The 23,891-nt window shown below is 39.7% G+C and overlaps 1 protein-coding gene across 2 annotated transcripts; it reads right to left on the bottom strand.

Moving 5' to 3' along the window:
• Window positions 1-10,515: 10,515 nt before the first annotated feature.
• Window positions 10,516-21,177, bottom strand: grxcr2 (glutaredoxin and cysteine rich domain containing 2). 2 transcript variants are annotated; one of them, XM_006784959.2, is made up of 5 exons: window positions 20,712-21,177; window positions 20,042-20,225; window positions 18,340-18,449; window positions 13,365-13,592; window positions 10,516-11,670 (listed from the first exon to the last, which is right to left on the bottom strand). In XM_006784959.2, the coding sequence occupies exons 1-5, from the start codon at window positions 20,766-20,768 to the stop codon at window positions 11,497-11,499; spliced, it is 753 nt and encodes a 250-aa protein (XP_006785022.1). In that variant the 5' UTR covers window positions 20,769-21,177; the 3' UTR covers window positions 10,516-11,496. The 2 variants fall into 2 exon arrangements, with proteins under 2 accessions (XP_006785022.1, XP_087703017.1); XM_087846891.1 differs by lacking the exon at window positions 10,516-11,670 and having other exon boundaries at window positions 13,053-13,592.
• Window positions 21,178-23,891: the final 2,714 nt, after the last annotated feature.

Raw genomic sequence — 23,891 nt, 5'->3', positions numbered from 1 at the left:
CAGAGAGAGGTGGTCAAGGTGGGGGTGGGGTGTCGCTCTGTAGGTATGCTTGATGTTACTGTGCACATGGTCCAGTCTCCTGCCCCTCTGCAGGTCACTTAACATGTTGGTGGAATTTGAGGAATACAGAATGCTGAGCTAACATTAGCACTGGTAACTATAGCTACCGTTAGTTAGTAAGGGTGAGGGCCTCCAGCTCGCACTGGAGCGGTTCGCAGCCGAGTGTGAAGCAGCGGGAATGAGGATCAGCACCTCCAAATCTGAGGCCATGGTTCTCAGCCGGAAAAGGGTGGAGTGCCCACTCTGGGTCGGGGATGAGTTCCTGCCCCAAGTGGAGGAGTTCAAGTATCTTGGGGTCTTGTTCGCGAGTGATGGGAGAAGGGAGCTGGAGATCGACAGACGGATTGGGGCTGCAGCTGCAGTAATGCAGACGCTGCACCGGTCCGTCGTGGTGAAGAGGGAGCTGAGTGTAAAAGCGAAGCTCTCAATTTACCGGTCGATCTACGTCCCTACCCTTACCTATGGCCACGAGCTATGGGTAGTGACCGAAAGGACGAGATCGCGGATACAAGCGGCGGAAATGAGCTTCCTCCGAAGGGTGGCTGGCCTCTCCCTTAGAGATAGGGTGAGAAGTTCGGCCATCCGGGAGGGGCTTAGAGTAGAGCCGCTGCTGCTCCACATCGAAAGGAGCCAGCTGAGGTGGTTTGGGCATCTGACAAGGATGCCCCCTCGGCGCCTCCTGGGTGAGGTGTTCCAGGCATGTCCCACCGGGAGGAGGCCCCAGGGCAGACCCAGGACACGCTGGAGAGATTATATCTCTCGGCTGGCCTGGGAACGCCTTGGTGTTCCCCCGGACGAGCTGGAGGAGGTGGCTGGGGAGAGGGAGGTCTGGGCCTCTTTGCTTAGGCTGCTGCCCCCGCGACCCGGCCCCGGATAAAGCGGATGAAGATGGATGGATAGTTAGTAAGGTTCAGCAGGAAGACGCAGTGAAAAGGCATAAGAAACACAAAAAAGGTGTGCAGTATTTCTTGAGGGCACAAACGTGTGCTGACATTAAGTTTTATAGTGAAGTAGCAGGTAATGTACAACCAGTGTTGGGGAGTAACGGAATACATGTACCGCCGTTACGTATTTAAAATACAAAATATGAGTAACTGTATTCCGTTACAGTTACTGTTTAAAAAGGTGGTATTTAGAATACAGTTACTTTGTTGAAATAAATGGATTACACGGCGGTACTTCCCTGTTTCATATTGTGGCGGGTCAGGACTCTTTGGGTTTTGTTTGACAGCTACATTCTGTTGTTCCAGGTGGCAGCGTTACGGTTGCCATGGTTACAGGGTGACGCTCTCTCTCTGCGTGTTTCCTGGGTGAGAGAGGCCTTTTTGTTGTTGTTGTGCTAAGCTAATAGGCAGAATGCTACAGGTATAGCTCTAAAGAATGTAGCATCATAGGCAGTGTAGTCCGCTGCAGGGAGAATGGACTGCCATACCCATTATGTATCTGTGAGCCAGGGAGGGAGAAAAAGGAAAAGTACAAGCTGTTATCTGTCAGGGTTCCTGGGTCATCGACCCGGTGCTTTCAGTTTTGTTCGTGTTCAGTTTATTTTGCCACTGCCTGTTTCACTTCCTGTTTGTTCCTGTGTCAGCTCGTCTCGTGCCATTAGCCAGATTATGTTCAGCTGTGTACTCACCGGTCTCTCATTATCATCCTCATCAGTCTGTGTATTTAAGTCTTCTGTTTCTACTCGTTCTTTGTCGTGTCATTGAGGTTATGTTGTTGTTTCCGCCTGTGTTCGGTCAGCCAGTCAGTCCGTCCTTCATTCATTCAGTCAGTCGTCCAGCCAGCCAGCCATGTCCTTCCTCTGTTCTGTGTGTTCACTCCATCGACAATAAATCACCCAGCTTCACCTACCTGCGAGTCCTGCGTTTGGGTTCCTTCTTCCTCGCCTCCACTCCGCGACCCCTGACATTATCAAGCAGAAACGGGAGCTGGAAGCATGTAAATATAATAATAACCACTGCAGCCAAGAAGAGTGCCTCACGAGCCCAGTTGTAAGTAAGCTATTAAGACTCGACTGTACACTGTGTTCGCGTTTTCCTCCAAAAACAATAAGTTCAGTTGGAGCAGCCTTTCAACGCCTCTCTCTGTCTCTCGCTGGCAAAGTTGACCCAGACAACAAAGTAAAGCTAGTTTTCGGCTATGAGCCCGACACAGAACCCACCGTATTAGCCAGAGGTCCTTTACTACGGTTCGGAGCCGCGGACCTTCAGGTTTATTACTGTTACTTCAGTAACAGTAATAAATCACAGCAATAGTACATTCATGTAGTTGTAAACAGCATGATAATATATTAAGTAATCCAAAGTATTCAGAATACGTTACTCTCATTGAGTAACGTAACGGAATACGTTACAGAATACATTTTGGGGCATGTATTCTGTATTCTGTAATGGAATACATTTTAAAAGTAACCTTCCCAACACTGTGTACAACTTACCAATATAAGACATGAGCTACAGGCAGCAACACAAAAACAAAGACGTCTCACTTATCTATCTCACTCCTTTGCATTGAATGAGATAATTAGTTGTGGGACCTCATATAATTTGCAGTTTAGTAATAAAACAAATGTAAAATTCTTCCAGTAAGGCAGCATCAGAGTTAATAACATATGAGCCATGACAGTGATTCTGAAAGAGAACTGTAGTCACACACCTCAAGCTGATCAGCGTCAGGTGAAACACAGTCGTCAATCACGTTCAAACAAAACCAGTCTTCATCATCAGCTTTCACTCCCAGCTAATGGAAGCCTTCTGGTGATTTTTTTATTTATTTTTTGATTGGCATGACTGATTACTCTGTCCATCAGTGTGCCTGTTTCAGTTCTTATTACCGCACTGAGTGATCATTTCTCTCACTTTGTGAATTTTGTGTATCACATATCTCATGTGACACTGTGTCTTTTGGGCTCTGCTCTGCGCAGCATAGTGCAGATTGCTCCAGCCGTGGCTGATTCATACTCTGTGCTTAAACACACTGGGGAGTGCCTTCAGGAGCAGAGCCTATTTCATGATATGAAAAGCCTCGCCTTTCCTCTATATACATCTCCCTCTCTGTCTCTAACAAGAAGGTTGTGTGAGGAACCTTTTTGTCTTAAATTATAATTGGTAGATTTAACTTTGCCTTTACTGTGTTGCTCAGTGGTATTTGCACAAGGTAGTTTGTAAACAACAGGAAATCGACAGAAACAACATGTGGCACAGTTCACTTTACACTAAAGGATTGTTTACATACCGAGAAAGGAATTAATTCTAGTTTGCTGTTGCATAAATGTTTGCTTGCTAGCGTCTCAATTCCACTTGGGAGATGCTTTAGGACTATAAATAGATTTCTGATAAATATTCAGTATATGATGAAATGTTTGCATTTGTTTCACCCTGAAGCAGCAAAGCTAGTTCAGTCAGGGAGATATCATGCTGGTCTGCATTTGCCTAAGGGAGATATTTTGTGTCTGGCCTTTTAAAGAGAAACGATTAAACCCACTGTTTGGATTCAAGACACTCTGCATGTTTTAGTTGCCCTTCTAACCTCTTTGCTGCATCATAAAACCTGCAGTGTCTGAATTATTTATTTTTTTAATCAAATCATGGCTGTGAAATTAGTTGGAAACGCACTGGATGGTGCAAAATTTTTTGATGCTTTGGATGTTGAAATGTTGAAAGGCTTTTGAATCATTCTAAATTCAGTCTGCAGCATGACAATGACCCTAAACATCTGTTGTCTATATAGCAAGAGACGGCAAAATGACGAGGAGTCCCACAGACAGTGGAATTGCCCCCACAAAGCCAGTCTGGAACTAAATGAAGATGCCACTGAACCCACCGAGACAGCTTAAAGACGAGCTCCGCCAAGTTCCCCAGGAATCTTGTACATTAGTCAGTCACCACCGAAACAAAATGACTTATGAGTTAGCATGAAGTTAAATAAGAAGAATATTCTTGATGTGACTTTAAAAAGCATCCTCACTTTGTTTTTAATGGCAAAAACCTTTTGTGTGCTTGCTAATATAAGAAAATGTGCAGGCTCTGAGCGGCAACCTCGAGAATCTGCTACATGGATGAAGCACTTTATTTTTTCAATCCCTTTAAATAACTGCAGCTAAATGTGGTGATGACTAGCTAGTGAAACTTTTTTCAAAAAAGTCCAAACTGTATATAAAAGTTGGCTGCTTCCCTCTTTTCTTTTCTTTTCTTTTCTTTTCTTTTCTTTTCTTTTCTTGTAGGCCAGTAGGGTGGAGTGGTAACTGTGTTATCAGGTTTATGAGCAAGCATTACACAGACATATACAAAAAAATGCTACTTGGATATATTACAAGAATGTCACTTATTAAAAACAAAAGTGAATAAACTTGCAGTCATGTGTATCGTTATTTTCCATGTTTCAAAAGTGTTGCTACCACTCAGCGAGTTGCAGGCAAGTGTTTGCAGACAAGTGTTTGCAGACAAGTTGCCATCTTCTATACAAACTACAGGCTGTTGCAACAATTTGCTTGTGACCAAAGTATTCACAGGGACATTTTTAGTCTTTGTGACCATTTACATTTCAGGATATACACTCTTTCCTATTGCAAGCTGAGCTACAGGCCTGTGTGACTGGGCCCTAAGAGATTGCTGTCACCTAAAGTGGCTGTGCACCTGTTTTTATATATTTTATATATAGGTTTCAATCTTATAGCTAAAGGAGCTATAAGGTTGTCATTATGTTTCTTTAAATTTAAATCTAAATTTGGGGATTTTGACATGGAGACCCATGGGGTTTGACATGATTTTTGGCCATTTGAGGAACTTTTCTTTGGCACCTCACACTGGCTTCAGCTTTCAGCCACATGGTTTAAACAGACCAAAATGCATGTACCACAATAACGTGTTAGTACTTGTCATTTGTGATTCCACCTTCCTGAAAGGTGCCACCTAGTTAAAAATGATTACACTTTTAATTCAGTTTAATTCAATTTCATTTTTATAGCATCAGTTTACAGTATTGAAAAGTAAAGACTCTACAATATTAGAGAGACGTCCCAACAATCATAATGATTCCAATAAATATACTCTAGATTTTAATGTAGTTTCTTTTTGTTCATATTTTGCTGTTGCACAAATGACCATTGCCACAGGTCTGCACTATAGTACAGCGGCTAATACTTTTACCTCACACTAAAACTCTAAAAAGGAAAGCAGGTATGGCTAATGCTGTGGTACATTTGCCTTAGTGCAGACCTTTAAATCAGTCCACTCTACTGAATTGATTTTTTTTTTTTTATGGATATGTTATGTAATAAGCTGAGAATTCTCTCTGATATCAGACAATTTAAAGTGTGCTGCAGCGCTTGTAATGGAACAGGTCAACAGTTTTATGAATTCAGTCCATAAACTGCAGAATTCCCCATCCTCTGTGTTTTGCGGTAGTTTAATCTTTTGTTCCTAATTCCAGAGAACACGAAATTTGCCAGCAAAGCCTCCAGAATGAGGAATTAGAGGCAGCGAAAAGAGCCATGCTCAACTGTTGTTGAAAAGCCACAAAAAGACTTTAATTTGTTCTCTAACTTTCTGGATCTCTCTCACACATGCATGAGCAGGTGCGCATGCTGGGAATGGATAGAGTCATTAGAAGTTTCCACAAACTTGGAGGTGGACTCCAGGGATGTAATTCGAAAGATTCGTCACAGGTTTACTGTCTCTTTGACACCACAGTCTAAGAAAGCTTTTAGTATTCAGGATGTTTCCATATAGACTGCTTTGGGTGGCAATAGGCCTGGCCAGCTGATAAGGCAGGGGGAAATCACATGACACAAATTTTTATGGGACTGATTTATAAATTCGGGTTTTAGCTGCACTCTCACCCTTAGGCAGTACCGAAAGAGGGCTTTGGGTGTTGGACATTTGATGGAATTGTACAAACAGATTTTTATTTTTCTTATTTGCTGTAGACTACTGCACATAAACTGAAACTAAGTTGCAGCAGAACACACAGGAATACATTTATATATAGTTATATATTTACATGATCTAGCACTAAAGACAAACAACTACGGGATTCTGACTTGATGCAAGAATTATCCATGGATGCTGGTGTTCCCAGACAGTGCAAAGAGCATTGCATGAAGTCATCCTGTTTTGATGGTGTGCAAGAAAAAGACCATTGCTCACAGAAGGGGATAGAACCCTGTTGAATGGTAAATGGTCTGTATTTATATAGCGCTTTACTTGGTCCTAAGGACCCCAAAGCACTTTACACTATATGCAATCATCCACCCATTCACACACCCATTCACACACTGGTAATGGCAAGCTACAATGTAGCCACAGCCACCCTGGGGCGCACTGACAGAGGCGAGGCTGCCGGACACTGGCGCCAACGGGCCCTCTGACCACCACCAGTAGGCAACAGGTGAAGTGTCTTGCCCAAGGACACAACGACCGAGACTGTCGGAGCCGGGGCTCAAACCGGCAACCTTCCAATTACAAGATGAACGCCCAACTCTCGATCGCCCCACACTCCCATGCTTTGGTCAGATGGAACCAAAATGAATGTATTTGGATTAAACGTTAACAGTGACTTACCGTGACATTAATGTTGGATAAAAAATGCGTGACACTCTTCTTTGATGCTTTATTTTTTGGATTTTTAACAGTCCACAAGGTTTACTCAGAAAGGTTTGAAAAAAGAAAGAAAGAAACACTTTGTTGATGAGAGAGGCCAGAGGAGAATGGCAAGGCTGGCTGAAGCTTAAAGAAAAGCTACGGTAACTCAGATAACATCGCCTTATAAATGTTGTGAGCAGAAAAGCATCTCAGCATTCACAACACATCCTTGAGGCAGATAGAGCTTCAAGAGAAGTGGAAGTTCACTTTGGGTTACACACATGTCAGCCAAGGAAAGAAATCTGAGACTGCAGCTGCCAAAAACTCGCCGAAATTGGTTTTTATACGAAGAAACAGATTAAATTGAGATGGTTGTAGCATCAGATATTTCCAGATAGATTTAATTTTATTGTACGTTGCTAGAAATATGACTATGATCATACTTATTGCTGATGGTAATTTTTACTTGTTTATTTCTTTGATTTATAATCACTAATTTTTGTGTTGTTAAATGTTAATTGTATTTGGCTACTTTTTGTAATTTAAAGGAAAATGTGATTGTTACTCTCCCTGCAGAGAGGTCAGAGGTTGGGAACAGCTAATAGACGCTGAAGCCAGGGCGAGTGGGTTGGAGTAGCATTTCGCCTGACAGAGTACATACTTGCTGTGATGAAGGTTTAAAGCCACAACAGCTTCTCTAATCAGCTTCTCTAATCACTACACAATCACTATCCTGCTGCTGTGATCTAATAAAATGAGGCTGTAGCCAGATAATATTCTAATATTTAGCTACTGCTAAGACATTATGATGGTAAATCTAAAATCTAGAAGATTTCTTCTTTTTTCTCCCAGAAAGTATCTAATTATATGAAAACTCCTCAGTACTAAGCAAAGAGAAAAAGTTAGGGTTTTCACCAACACGTTATTGTATGAGTGCTTATGATTAATGCCCACAGGCTGCTCCCGGCTTGTTTCCTTTGTGTTATGGGCTTTAGGAAATCACAGATATTTTTATCTATGAAACACCAGAAATGTTGAATCCACTAGTGGGGGAGTGAGGGGACTGTGCTCTTCTCAATTTAAAAACCATTGTTTGCTAGCTGCCGTGGGAAGACAGGACACTATCTCAGATTGCAGTGGTTTTGATGTTTTTATAGTTTTGACTCCAGTTTTTTTATGTTGTAGGACCACGTTCCCAGTATCTCAGCTGCTTCCCAGGCCTCCCCCCCTTGTTTATATTTGCTTCTAATGTTTTGGTTAGTCATGCTTTCATTTCCTGTCTTACTGGGTTAATTTTTACTAGTCTAACCAAGATTATTTTTGTCTTTACCAGACCAGAGATGTTTAATAATGAGTCCTACTATTTTGATTTAATAAAAGCTAAATTAGAAAAATAAAGTAAAATAAATTCATAAAGTGTTTACTGAGGGTTCTGCATAACCCGACATCCATTGGCAGCCAGTGAGGATGCTCCCTGCTGGCCATTAAGAAGAATGTATGTTAGGTCACGTCAGCATTAGGGATGGGTATCGATTAGGTTTTATCCGATACCGGTGCCAAACTGGTACTTTTGAAACGGTGCCGGTGCTTGAACCGGTGCTTAAAGAATGGAGAACACAAACTTTGTCCAAAAACCTGTCATGTTTAGCTGTTTTTTTGTAAAAAGATAACAATTTTATCTTTTACGTTAACAAACGTAAAATGATTGGCTAGAATCTGAAGTGTATCACATCTCAGGAAAAAAAAGCACCGAAATAAAGCACCGAAATGTGCGCTGCTTTTCGGTCTGGTTACTACCGTTTATGTCAGAACCGGTGCCAGATACCGGTACCCATCCCTAGTCAGCATCAGTGTCCTTTTTTCAGACCCAGAAGTTGCTCCTATTTTTCATAAAGTCTGTAGTGATGAGGCATCACAGACAAAACACTGTGATTCAGTCTATGAGTACATGAATTGAATTAGCTCCCAAACCTAATCAGACTCAATCATACAATTATGATTGTTTCACTAAAAATAATTTTTTACACACTTCGATTTCCTGCGCTCAGTGATGCCAGTAATTTGAGTGATTGGGACAGGTGAAGTGGGATGATATTTATCAGACTTAATGGGCTGTATTCCTGTTTTTGGGTACCTATGCATAATTACAGTGCATGGAGGTCATCACTAATTTTCGGTGACTGGCTGGAGCACGCATCCAGCTCATCTATATCCCCATAGAAATCTTTTAATAATTATGCCTAAGACTCAATAAGAAGTGCTAATTTTTATTTTTTATTTTTCTTTTATAGTTTCCTTAGTTATACTGCAATAAGACCTGATAAACATGACATTTTTTGGATATGTGTTGATATTACCTCACTAATACATCCTGGGACATATAATCAAATGTACAAGGGCATTTTCTTTACCGAACTTTACTTTACTTTTCTGCACTTATTAAAAGTAACACTTGTACACACAGCTACCCTTTTTGAACTTACAAAGTGTGTGATTTCCACTCCCCAGTGAATATCATCTGTCTCAATTCCCCTTTCTGGAGTCCTACAAACTTACAGTATTTAGTGTTACACTTGAGTGTTTTTACCTTCTCCCTTATCACTGTAGGTCCTGCAGGATAGAGGAGGCCAAGAACAGTGGCAGTGACCCAGTTTCCCCTCACTTTGGTTTACCCCGTGGAATACTGAGTGAGAAGCGCTAAAATGACAACGTTGGAAAAACACAATTTTAACTTCTGCATGGGTGGCAGATTTTTTTAAGCAGAGAAAGAGAGTGAGACAGAAAAAAGAGAGAATATAGAGTGAAAAAAGAATAAGAGTGTGGATTTGGGCTACCGTGGTCATCCCAGAAAAAGACAGAATCGGATTGCTGATGGGGCTTTTGACCAGGCTGCTGCTAACCCTTATAGTTTCCTTTTAAACAGAATAAAATAGCTGAAGCCCAAGCACAAATAGGTGCAGAGGCAGGGATAGAGGGCTCTAATGGTGCTTGTCTGGCATGACTTTTTGCCACTGACATCCCAGAAGATGTGGTCAGTGCTATTGAAAAAGAATTTGATTGATCATCTCTGCCTTGCCAAATAAAGGTAGTGGTGAAAAATGCTACTTCAGCAGCCACTGGAAAATGTCCTGGGGATCATTGCAGTTCAGATTTGATTATAAAGGCATACTAAGGGGAGCCTGCTGTTTTGAACTGCAAACTATAGTCAAATACACAGACATGAGAAATCCTCTGATTTTGGACTTTAAAGTTAAACTTTAAAGACTTGAAAAAACCTGATGGGTAGATTTTATTAGCGCTTGCGATGAGTTGATATAACCTTGCAAAAACCAAATGCATGAAGGTGATCACTCAAAGCTGACAACAGCAGTGTCAGAGCTATTAAAAGCCTTTCCCAGTGAGGCAAAAAGATTTAATTTTGTTTTCCTTTTCTGTTAAATCATCCTCAAATGTCATGATAGAAAGTAATATGGTTGATTGCCTTTGATTTGAGGTGCAATGGATACGATGCAGAGACTGGGGATTATGTGGCGTGTTGCATGTTTCCTATTTTTCACATTTGTAACAATAAACAACTAACTCACAGTAAAAACAGCCATCTGAGGAAAGACTTTTAGGTAATCAAACATGTATGATTGGAGACAGAGAGTGACGCATAAGGCTTTTAGGAATAAAGTCAATAAAACATATGCTCACTGCAAGCGTCACTGTTTTAATAGATAAGATCTGAAATGTTGCCATAAAAGCACGTCTCCATGGACACCCTGGGATGTGGATTATACAGAGGAAGATTTTAAAAAATCAGTAATCTGATCCATACAACAATCCTTTTTGCATCAAAAGCTAAACTTTAAAACAATAATGAATAAAATAAAATAAAAAAAAACATTGAAAAGGTATTCAGGTATTTTTATTTAATTAATTCACCCCCCAAAAATGTGTAGATATATCTTTAAATGATCTAAAAATGTTACAAAACAATCCCAATCTCCTGAGCTGATCTACAATAAATCATTTCTGTCATTTAAATCATTATTTTCATTCATATTTTCATCCATAACACCTCTTAGACTTTTTATTATTAACACACCATCTGAAATCAATACTGAGAATGTCAAACATTTATTATCTGTTGAGACGAAAAGTGGTTTAAAAAGTTTGCATATTTACCCCCCCACCAACGAGAAAAGCTCTGGTCGACACGCACGTCTGTGTTGCAGTAACACCGTTATTTGGGGGGAACTCACATTAAACATCGTCTCCTGATTATTGCTGTCGCCGTTTATCAAACAGTCCCATTTGTCTCATTCCTCTCTGTATTTTTCTAAAAAATAATAGCATCAATTATCCCGGTACAACCCATTATGTTCAAGTGAAAAAGGTTTCAGTGTCTCTGGTGAATAGACAGGGGAGCTATGAACAGGGAAACCTTCCCAGTAGACACAATAAACTGTGAAATGTTTGCATCATTTTAATTAAAATGATAACTCTGTTGTGGAACCAGGTTTTATCAGGATGAAGGCAGCAGATGCTAAATAACGTGACAACAAAAAAAAGCGATTATGTATTTGTGTTATCGCAAGCCATGTTCACTGCACACAGTAATTGTATTTTATGATTTTGTGCCCACAGTCACAATCCCCCTCTCCAATGTCCAATGATGGCTTATGTTTCCTAGTAGTGCTCCGAAACACCCCACCAAGAACGTTTTGGATTAGAGCAATACTGCCACTGAGACAATTCTGACAAACCCGTAGCACACTGGGCTTACACTCAGTCAGCCACACACTCTCATTCACTCACTCACACGCTCGCTCTCTCACTGCCAGATATGGGTGTCAGCCAAATGGTGCTATTTATTGGAGCAGGACTGGCACTTCTCCAGACCATAGGGGTAGCAGGCTTGGCAACGCAGATCACTGATGGACTCATTGAAGCGGTTCGCCAGCATGGACAGCTTGCTACCGTGACACAGAGAGCAGGGAGCGGAGCCCGAACCGCCACAATGCTGGCAGCTGTCAGCCTCCTGGAGACAGAAAAAACACATTAGGAGATGGAAGAGGGGTCCTGTGAGGTGAGCAAAGGGGTCACAAAGGGAGGAACGGGTGAAAAGGAGAGGAGATGCAGGGATAAAGATTGAGCCGAAAAGGGGAGTCGGTCAAGTTTGAAGGAAAGGCTCATGTCCCCTCATGTCTGAAGGCCTGTATGAAAAATGTGTGCAAATGTGAGGTTTGTTGCTTTTGAATTACAAACATCTGTTTCTGATAATAAAACACAGTTTTCCACTTAACACACAAACATTTACAATGCCACCAAAGGCCGCGTCATAATCAGCAAAGATTAACGCCACTATCATGTATAACTGGCGTGCCTGCTGGCAAAACACTAGAAACCTTAATGATACAAAGAATTTTTCCAATAATATTTCTAATTAAATGGCTGTGGTAAGTAGCTGTGCTGCAGGATAATGTCCAGCCAGTCTGTCATTTATTATACCCAGTTGGTCATTACTGCAAAGTTTACAGTAATGAGCAGCTGCTCTGTATGTTATCAACCGAATGATGACTGAACAGAAACAGAAGCTGAGCTGTGAGGTTACATTTGAAACAGGATAATTAAAAAAAAAAAAAAACATATTCATTTAGAGTCCCAAATTGTTGTAAAAGGAAGAGCTAGACAGCTTGGTATGCAAGGGTCAGCCAGAAAAAAGTCTAAAACACACAAAAAAAAGTCAACAACAACAAAAAACCCTCTAAAGGTGCTGCTTTAATAGGGCCCATTATTTGCTTCTATATGAGTGCAATACAACAGAGTCATATAAAACAGGACACGGTATTTTCCAGCAGAAAGCAGCTACAAAAATAAAAGGGTGCTGAAATTCACAAGGCAAAGGGGCAGGTAAGGTATGTCTTTCAATTAAGGTTTATGTTCTCACTTATAGTTTTGGTGACTCCAAGATAAACATAAGGATGCTTGTATATACAGCTATTATTATTTCACAATCAGGTTGATGTCCAGATTGCTGTCCAACAGTTGCAGAAAATTTTCATGTATAAAATCAAGTGTGAATCTAAGCTCTTCTTGGAAAAAAAGGAAGACGATGAATATAATGAATTGCCGCTGCTAAAGATGGTGAAGAAGAGAACGGAACAAACAGGAGTGAGATGACGAAATATAAAACAAAAAACAGGCTGAGAATGAACTTGTATGGAGGCGGAGAAAATGCGAAAATAACAAGAGAGCTGAGAAAATGATGGAGGGATAAGGGAGAAGAGAACAGTAATCATCCAAGGAGGTGAGAGGGAGGGAATAATAGCGACCTGGGTATCCTTGCTGGCTGGTAAGCAGCAGGCAGATGCTGCAAGGGCAGAGTAAAACTGTGGACTCATCAGTATTTGTTCACAGTTGTCAGATAACACCAGGACAATAGGTTGGTGGCTTTTGCAGCAGGAAGGTAGAAAAGAAAGCGAATAAGGATACAAACAAGTTTGCATTTACAAGGAAACACAGAGGAGACTTTGGTGTGAGGCAGAAACAGAAGAAGATCCTGCAGTTGTTTTCTTGAAAGCAAAGATAAAGTGAAGAAAAGATGGCTGAAGACACATGCAGAGAAAGTGGGATGGGGAGGAGGACATGGCGAGAGTGAGAAAAGCAAGAAACAGAAATGGGGTGATAAAACCTTACCACACCACTGAGAATAATTTGACCAAGGATCATTACCTTGGTATCAGTGTCGCAGATCTGTTTCTCCTCCTTCTCCGCCTCCTCCTGTGTGAAAACTGCTTTAGCCCTCCTCCTGCTCCCCCTTTCCCTGGCCTTTGGGTATCCTTCCAAGTCAATGAGAGGCACTGTGTGCTGCCGAAACATTTCAGGCTTCTTCTGCGGTGCTTTGATAATGCGCAGATTGCTGGTATAGATGATTATCTTACCAAAGTCCAACACTGGGGACTGAAAGAAATGTAAAATATCAGATAATCTTGCATCATTTTCTATTAACAACATCAGTGCCATGTTGCCATGTTGTTGTCTGTGTCTGTCTATGTCCATATGTCTCTCATCCAGAATTATGAGTTTTGTTGGTTCATGATTTCTTTTTGGTTTTTAGGAAGGAATTTGTGATTTTTAGTTCTTGTGTATTCTTGTAAGCTACAACATTAAAGTTGATTTTATTTCGTTCATTCACATCTCCCCAGTACTGCATCTGAGTCTGCATTCTGTCTGCCACACAGCTGTTTCATGACAATTAGGCCCAAACAGACAAATAATTTTAATTAACTTATAAATCTGCTAGATGTCGTCTACATTTCCCAACTCTAACTGCTCTCTGATATTAAAAAAAAAAGATTTCATGTTGAAAAGTGTCATCGCTTGTCTAGAAAAACATGCACATCCTCAGTGGTTATCTAGACAATGAAACAGTGCATCTGAACAGGGCAATAGCCTAATCAATGCTAACAGCTGACCTAATTGTCTACCTACTGGCACTGTTTTGGGGGCAATAATGTGCAAATATTTATTCTTTAATCTATTATTCATACCATTTTTGTACTTTTTATCCACTTTAAAGTTTACTGTGTTGTGTCTGATGTGGGATAGTTTTCCAGTTTCACTGTACTATTGTAAGTATGACTGTGCAATAACAATAAATACTTAACTTATCGTATCTTTAATAATGACAAATATTGATACTTATATACAATATATTCACTGGCCACTTAATTAGGTGCACCTTACTAGTATCTGCTTGGACCCCCTTTTACCTTCTGAACGCCTTTATTCTTCATGGCATGGATTCAACAAAGTGCTGGAAACGCTCCCCTGAGATTTTGGTCCATATTAATCTGACAGCATCACAGAGTCACTGCAGATTTGTCAGCTGCACATTCATGATGCAAATCCTATTCGCTCTGTTGGACTGGGCTCTAGTTTCTGTGCAGGCCATTTGAATATATCAAACTCCTTGTTACTCTATGTTTAAGATTCCAGTTTGAGTTGATCTGAGCTGTGTGACATTTTATGCTATACTCCTGGAAGCAGTCATCAGAAAATGGATACACTGTGCCATTGATGGACATAATTGGAAAGAATACTCTGGTAGGCTGTGGTGTTGGTACTAACGATCCCAAATTATGCCAAGAAAAAACCCCACATACCATTATACCACCCCCATTTGGTTATGCCAAATTCTGACCCCTATAATCCGGATGCTGCAGTAGAAATCGAGACCCATCAGACCAATCTTCTATTGCACAGTTTTGGAGAACCGCGAAAATAGACTCTGTGTTTGCAGCTGACATGACTGGCATCCCAGTGTGGTCTTCTGCTGCTGTAAACCATCCGGTTCAAGGTTCGAGGTCATCTTCACCGTGTCTATTTTAGAGCTTTTTTTTTAAATTCTTCATTACATTTAACCCTTTGTTATTTTGATGGCTGCTTTCTGTGGGAACAAAGCAACCAGAGAAGATTGGCAACCTTCATCTTATTATGCAGGGATGTCTTACTGAATCCAGACTCATATTCACACTCTCTGTAGTATTCAGGATGATGTAAAAAAAAAAAAAAAATACATACATATATATATATATATATATATATATATATATATGAAAATTTGAAAAATATACAAGCAAAATAAAAGAAACATATTGATTAAATGTATCTCTCTTACTTTAAAACTGAGAGTGAAACCCTAAAATAATGCAGCCTAGAATTACCATTAAACCTTGTTAGGTGAGGGACCTCTGTAGAACCACTGTGCCATCCTTTCAATAATGCCTAAAAGGATAAGCTAACTCCAGATTGCTGCTCTCTACTGATAAATGTGCTAAATACTGACTTGGTGACCAGGGCCAAGCATTCCTTTGTTTGGTAGGATAAAGGAATGAAACTGACATCAAGCCAGCAGGATATGTGGCTGACCTCCCTTTTAGCCTGCTGCACTAATGAAGTGCAGCAGGCTCAGTAAAAATGCTTTTTTCAGTCAGATTAACAATTTTATTGCTTTTGTTGCACAAATTTCATTGAGCAGCATGCAGCTGATGTTCTAATTGCCTAAGATCCCTGTTTCATATTTTAAATCTGGATTGTATGTTTTGTTTTTGTGTAGCCATAAATTAATTATTACATAACTTTGCATTCACTGATAATTGTGTAATGCTTTACTGTGGTGTGTCTGCTTGCTTTTCAGTACATGGACTCTTACTATGCATGTGTATAGTGTATAGTGTATAGTGTAAATCACTGAAATTAGTTTTTAGGTGTGACAACTGGCCATAAAACATATTGAGAAGATCATGTAAACAGTGTAAAAACAAAACAAAAAAATCTTGATCTGCATAATATAGAACTCAAGATTACTCATTAAACCAAATATATTAGAAATTAAGTAGTTGTGTTAGTTAATTGCTAGCTCAAATCTGTAAAATCTGCGGTATAGCTCGTTGGTGTTTGCAATTTCTTTTAGCATCGCGTGGTCTGACTTTGGGCTAAATTTGTTGAGAAGTCTGCATTGTTTTTTTACACACCTGAATGCTCCAGAGCAGAAATCTTCTGCTTTCACAGAGGTGGTCACAGTTAATCACAAGCATCTACAATGAAAACTCTTTTTCACATGACAGAAAATCTAAAAAAAAAAAAAAAAAAAGTTCAATAATTGGGTGGCACATAAATATAAGAAAAGTGCGATTAAGAGTTTATGAGTTTAAGAGTTTATTAAGTTTATGAAACATTAGTTTTTGTCTTGATTGGCATTTATCCTTGTCAAAAATGATTTTTAGTTTTCTTACATAAAAAAACTATTAATGAAGACAGATAATTGCTATCATTAAATCCAGATGGTGTATTTGCCAAAACTATAAATGTATTATTCTAAATCAACTGATGCATGTAAGTTATCAGGCTTCCACTACAGTATATGCCACAAAGTAGCTACGAACTGCCCAGGGAGACAACCCTTGATATTTGGTCAGCTGTGATGTGCTGTGATATACAGTACATGCTGTAGACAGGGATGGTTATTGCAAAACAATGTGATGAGAAAACTTTTACAAACCCAAAGTATTTGTTTGTGCATTGTATACTGTTTCATATACCAATCTGGACCAATCTGAATATCACCTGGTACAGCTGATACTGGCCAGCTTCTTTTTTATGTACACACTGTTCCACTGTAACCCTAAGTGTCTGTATATCAGTGCTTTCATTTTATATGCAGAGAGAAACAATGACACTTTATGCTTTCCATAAAGCATCATTGAGATGCTAATGACTCAATTTCGTTGCCAGTATGTTTTTGTTTTTTTTGAGAATAAAAGTTAACCAAATCGTTCATGAAACTCTTAATAGCGACTGACTGTTTTGGTTCCAGCTCATTTAAACTGACAAGTGAATTAGAGTCTTTCAGAATTTACAAAATCTGAATTATCAGAACCAAATGGACAGTGTCCAAAACGTATTTACTGAATTAATCTTGTTTTTTGGCAAAACCTTGAACAATTATATACAGTTTGCATATAAACACATTTTAACTGCCATGTAACAGCAATGATGGGTGGCAGAAAACATGCAGCACAGATGCCACTGCATTAAAAAAAAATGCTACAAAATTGTTCACATTTCTTGCTAATGACATGACAAAACCAGTAAACACCAGTTTACAGTGCACAGACAGCAGTGAAAATAAAAAGACACTAAACACTTATATTAATTAATAAAAAAGAGCATGCTGCTTAAGAGATTAAGTGGTGTTGTATCTACACATCACAGATAACTGATGTGCTAGCACAAAAAAACACGCATAGTTACCATTTCTTTTTAAACAAAACTAACAAAGTTTCATAGCATTTCTGCACCAACAATGTGATTCCCATAGAGCCATTGACTGAAAACTTGTCATGCCATAGCATGGAGTGCACCCAGATTAATGTACAAACCAAACAGTTACAGTTTCACGACTTTCAGTAGTCCATAAGATTAAAAGCAGTCACACTGACTTCTGTGTTTTCTCAACCCTTTAAACTGACTTAGACCCAAATTACAGGTCCTTATGTAGCAAGTGTACAACACAAACTTAGAACGATCAAAGATGAGGTCAAAGCCTTTTCTCTGGTATTCTCTAGCTCAAAAACGTGACGCTGATGAATAACTATCTTGTTTACCATATGCTGTAAGATGCAACAAGTCAGTGAGTCAAAAGTAAATGTTTTACTTGTATATGCGAGTAAAGCATTGATCTTGACTGTCATATATGATTTATTTGTAAGTTGGAAAACAATCTGTAGTTCAGCAGTTAACAGTTAGCAGTTAAGTTTCCCAGCTCAGGATCAGGGAGAAGACACGAATGCCTGGGAGGGTTTCGTCAGAAAGGGCATCCGGCATAAAAAATCTGTGCAAATCAAATATGCAACCCCTTGCAAAAGGAGCAGCTGAAAGAATCTTTCTTTTTTTTTTCTCATGACTTCTTCTTATGTTACAAATGAAGCACCTTTCATGAAATCTGACACCTCAGCCTAGACCTATGCATAAAGCACATTCCTAGCCTCACAATTCATGCCCAAACATATAGTTCTTTAAATTAATGAAGTCTGAAAACAATGTGTTTAAAATTTTGAGAAAAACAGACATATATAATTGGCACTGTTAGTGAAAAACCTACAATAACTCAACTAAAATATAATATCAAATTCTGGATTTTTACCTTGCTGTCTCCCTCTCCTTCCTCAGTCTGGCCAACGGCAGGTTTGTAGCTGCCCATTCCTCTATATACATTTATTCTCTGGGCTATGAGCCCTGTTGGAGGATAGACACCTGGGTACAGAATAAAACATGTTGTCAGGCTAGAGTGAGAACTTGTATACAGTATTACAGACTCAAGTGCAGTTTTCATCTGTAGCAACAGCATGTGCTCTATTTCTAACACATCGATGTGCAGTGATCACGCCAACTACTGAAACCAAGCCTATAAACAGTGGTATCCAAAGCGGCTGGTGGGAGTGTGGACCAGCAAAAGACATCCAAAGTGGTAGAGTCCATTTCCTTAGAGCTGTTTTTCTTATTGGGTGTGGATAAGTTGCGGAACACTTAAAATATTGCGACCGTGTCCAATCAACTTGCAATCGCTCTGCCTTTGAAATGGTCTCTTTGAAGAGGGAGACGAGGCTTGAGGCCACTCTAGTCAGTTGTCCTCTTCAAACCAACTCTGTTGCATCAAAACAGTGATAAAATGGTGATAAAGTGGCAATAAGATGGGTTCAGATTGCTATCTGATTTCCCCAATCTATTTGTGATAATACAGCAGTCGGCTGTGAAAAATAATGCATTTGTTGCCATGTGTTGCAATTCTTTTGCCCTCTGATGTAGATGGCCACCAGTAGACCGTGCAGAATTCACACATGTGGCACAACTCTTTCAGCCACAGACTGAGACAGATGGAAATAGGACAATACAATTTATAAATTTAGAATATCTAAATTTATGTAAAGTACAATCAAAGATGAAGATACTTCATTTAATCAATGACCATAAATCTACTTAGAGAAGTGTACAGTAGACCTGCATAAAGCTTCAAGATCATCAAGCAAGAAACAGATGACTAACAGCTGACTGATCAAGTAATTAGCTGGTTATAAACTCCTGTTATACCAGCTAATCTTAAACTTGAGTGTCCTAAAAATAATCACACTTTTCCTCTGATAAATAGTGTGATTACATTCTCAGATCATATGAGAGTTTATTTGTTAAGTGTTTGAGTCCCACATTGTTAGCTCCACTTCAAAAAGAGTTTTACTAACGCCAGCTAATAGCAGCAAAACCAACAATGCTAACCAACATAAACGTTCAGGATATTCTCAACAACTCAGTTCAGTATCACTGTCATGAGACAGAAATGAGCTTCATCTACTTGTATTGTACACCTTTTATAAAGTTTTACAGCCTCCTCCAGCGCAAATAGAAGTGGACACCTGGCATATTTGCAGGTGAGGTAACACTGACACCTTACGATCACTACAGATGAACAGCAGCCAGAGAATTCTGCACTACAACAGCCGCTACAGTTAGGACTATGCATTTGAACTGGGAGGGTAAGAAAAGAGAATTCAGCTGACTGAAACTACTGACATCTAGTGGGGAAATTTTACACACAGTACCTTTAAATACATTGATTAGGCAGTCAAATAATCATCTCGGTCACCAACATCAAAATGGGCTTTAAATTAATTTTATGCTACTGGATTCATGCTACTGGATTAACTGTGCATGTTTTTACTTTAATGGTGAAAAAAAAGATCACTTTATGCAAACTACTACACCTTGCTTGCCTTGCCTGCTCCCAGTTTACATGCAGTACTGCCCAAACAAACAATCCTAAGGGCAACCATGCATATAAAGTAAAAACCCACTCTGTTGGTCTCCATGAGTGTCCTCAAACCCGCAGAGCTGCTCCATCTCGAGGTGGCTGGGAGGGATTTTGCGGTGGATAAAGCTGTGAGGGTATTTCTCCTCGGGGCTGTCCAGCTCTTGACCGTCCTCGTACACGTGCTTCAGCACTCGGCCACTGTAGGATGATGCCAGCTTGAACCTCACCTGCAGTTTGGAGTGGAAGGTGACATCTTTGATTCCACTGCTTGTTGTTGCTTGTCACACCAAAAACATTAATTAGTAACTAATGAGTGATTAACAAGTAACTGTAGAGTTTCTTTTATCTTATAGTACAAAGCACGTTGAGGTGATTGTTGCTGTGAGTGGGGCTATATAAATAAAAAGAATATAGGTAGGTTCATAAGCAGAAAAATATGGTATTTGACCATGTGTGCAAATATTTGCAGAATGATAATACACACATCAACAGTCCTGCGTCATTCTCTATTTGCAGCTTGACAACATGAGCTGCAAAGAGAGCTCTTTAACTATGTGCTTAAAATCACCTGCTAATAGTTTTGCAATTGTTTAGAAAAAAGAGAGAAAGAGGAGGCTTGATAATTGAAATGACCTTAACAAGTCTTTTCCTCTGAAACATTTAAAACGGTGAAACCTATAATTTCAAAATAAAGTGGTGTCATAAGAACTCACCTTTCTTGGCTTGGTGTCTTCATAGCGCTGATTCAGTTTTCTCTGGAGTTCCTCCATGATGGCTGATTGAAGAGTGGATGCAGAAAGGGGGTCACTCCATCCAATGAGCTCCTTACCTTCTTCGAGCTGGACACCGTGGAGCCTGCTGTGCTGAAGGGTTGTTTGTAAGGATGGATAAATTCAAACTTGGATTAACAAACAGCTCGATGGAAGCACAGCAGCCGGACTAAAGAGCTGTAAGTAAGGAGTGGGCGGATGACAAAGATAGGATGGCAATGCTCTCTCTCTGTGTGTGTCCTGCCTCCAGAGTTTGCCTGTACCTGCTGTTTTAAGGGACCCACCTTTCTAGCTCTCAGTGCTAAATTATTCACAGATAGATCGAGTGCACAAAAGGGTGGTTGCGAAACCAGAAGCCCTGTCATCAAATAATTATGATCACAAAAATAGAAAGCATTTGGAGCCTGCGTGTTGCTCTGTGTGTTTGTGTGCAAAATGGAGAGAAAGAGAGAGTAAGGCAGTGAGTATGGGTACATGTGGGAGTTGTTAGATAGTTGTAGCTGCAGCCTGTCATTGGACAGGAGCCGAGAGTATCTGTGGTGGAAAGTAAACATGGCATTTGATGTCTGTTGCTGTCATAAAGAAAACATTTAGCCTTATCAAAATATCTCTATAATTAGCGAGCTTCAAGTGGCATCTGACTGAAATAACATATTACTTTTGTAATGTGTCTTCACATTATTATACTGTTAACAGATTGAGTGGCTCATCCCTGAAAGTCTAATCTGAAGTGCCCTGGAAGTGAAACACTAGTGTTCTAATTTATATGTGCTTGGGTCTGATTGATGTAAATTTCATCAACAAAGAGTGAATACAAGGCTCCAAGAAGACCTCTGTGTGACCTCTCAGTGTGACTCTGTGCTACCTGCACTATGAAGGCACCAACTACATATGAGTCTTTCAAGTGGACTATGCAATAGGATTATAAGAACTTTCCCATTATATCTGTTATCCATGTCTGCAAATTGAGGGAATTCTGGCATGATGTGCCCAGAATCACCACAACCTCAAAATCACCTTTGCTCCATGACTTAAGACTTCACAGACATTCCAGAAGATTTTGGATACAGAAATATCAAATATCCCAAATGTTAGTCCTTCACAAAAAACTGAAGGTTATTTCAATGCAGACATGAAATAAATATTACTAAACATTGGTTTAGTCTTCACAGACATGAACTTAGAGCAGCGGTCCCCAACCTTTTTTGCACAACGGACCGGTTTATATCCAACAATATTTTCACTGACCGGTCTTTAAGGTGTCGCAGATAAATACAACAAAATAAAACCCAGTACCGGTACCAAAAAAAAAAAGATTTCTTCATAACACACAGGAAAAAACCCAGGGAAACAGAGTTAACGATAAAAATGATTTAAAAAATAACGATAAAAACCCTGAAAACCATAAATTTCACATGTGAGCCTCAACACTCGTGGCCTGGTACCAAGCGACTCACAGGCCGCGGACCGGTACCAGTCCATGGCCCGGGGGTTGGGGACCGCTAACTTAGAGCACTCCTCTGTACCTTTTCTGGACAAACTTCAAGCATGAGTAAGTTCAAATGGTACGGAAAAATGACCACAATGATTTTTTATATGAACATTTTATTGATAAAGTAATATGGGATTCAAATTTTTTGCTTTATTGATGCAGAGATCTTTTTGCTACCTATAGTTAAAAAAACGTTTTCATAGAACTCTGTGAAGTCCAGTGAAAGCTAACCCTATTGCTTCCATAGAAATTAAGAGGATATGTAGCAGCCAGGTGCTGCTAAACAAATGAACTCGATTAATTGGTCATCTGCAAGTATGAACATACATCTTTTTTGAGTGTATGATAAAACAATGTCACAATCAATGAACTACATCACAAACTTTACAATCTCTTTTCTCTAAAAAGAACATGGCAACATAACTTAGGTTTGCAAAATTGCATCTGAACAAGCCACAAGACTTCTGGTATAATGTCCTTTTGCAAACCAGAGCAAAGTGGGAATGTTTGGCCATAATCCACTGCACAGTGCAAAAAAGAGCACAGTATATCAGCACAAATACGTCATACCAACTGTCAAGTACTGCCACAGGACCTGGGCACCTTGAGGTCATCGAGTCAACCATGAACTCTTCAGTTTACCAAAGAGTCATACCAGAGTCATATGTGATGCCATCTGTCCAATAGCCAGAGTCATGTGACAGTACGATGACCCCAAATATAACAAAACATCTATAATAGAATGGCTGAAAAAGGCCCAGGGAAGGTGCAGACCTCAACCCAATTAAACTGCATTTAATCAACAAGATTGATGAGCATTAGTGAGACCTTAGAGTTGTTAATAAACAAGTGTCTGCAAATTTCAGTGAATTTAAACAACATTGTAAAGAATAGAGGGCCAGAATTCCTCTACAACGATGTGGCAGAGTGATGAGGTCATACAGAAAAAGATCGCTTCAGGTTATTGCCACTAAAGATTGTTCTACAAGCTACTGAACCATGGTTTGAGTTAGTTTTTTACAGAACAGCACAGAGCCCTAAAAATTGTTCACAACTTGCCCAATTAAGCAGTGCTGTGGAAGTTTTCCTTTTAATAGATATTATATCAAATCCAGTACATTATGTTACACTGTCCACCAAATGGAGCCACACACTTTCTCAAGTTTAAGCCTTTCTAAGAGGGTCTTTGATATGAGCAAAGGAATACACTGCTTTCCAGGAGAAACTGAATTTTACACTATGTACAAGAGTGATATTTGATGCCTCTCTAATGCCTTTGATAAACAATGTTTTTCTGTTTTTCAAATGATCTCATCATATAAAGGGGTCACTCATATCTCTAATTGTGTTCTTCATCTTTTCCAGAATTGGCCCGTCAGACTATTATTAGGACTAACTGGGTGTGATCACTGATCAGCATTCATTTAAGCTTTATCCACAAATATAAAGAGTAATTTAAGATTTCAGCGACAATTTTGAGTGGAGGTACTAAAAGAAAATCCTGCATCCCCTCTGCTTAGTCAGTTGTAGGTCATATCCTGGTATTACGTGTGGGACCTTGTGTGTATCTGTGTGTCAGGGAGTATGTGCATCTATTTTCCAAAAATCTGGAATATACTGATAGCTATTTG

The sequence above is a fragment of the Neolamprologus brichardi genome, chromosome 10, assembly GCF_056152115.1.
Source record: "Neolamprologus brichardi isolate AB-2024 chromosome 10, ASM5615211v1, whole genome shotgun sequence".
In the NCBI taxonomy this organism is placed as follows: domain Eukaryota; kingdom Metazoa; phylum Chordata; class Actinopteri; order Cichliformes; family Cichlidae; genus Neolamprologus; species Neolamprologus brichardi.
The sequence above is the reverse complement of the archived record's forward strand: the minus strand, read 5'-3'. Positions and strand labels throughout refer to the sequence as shown.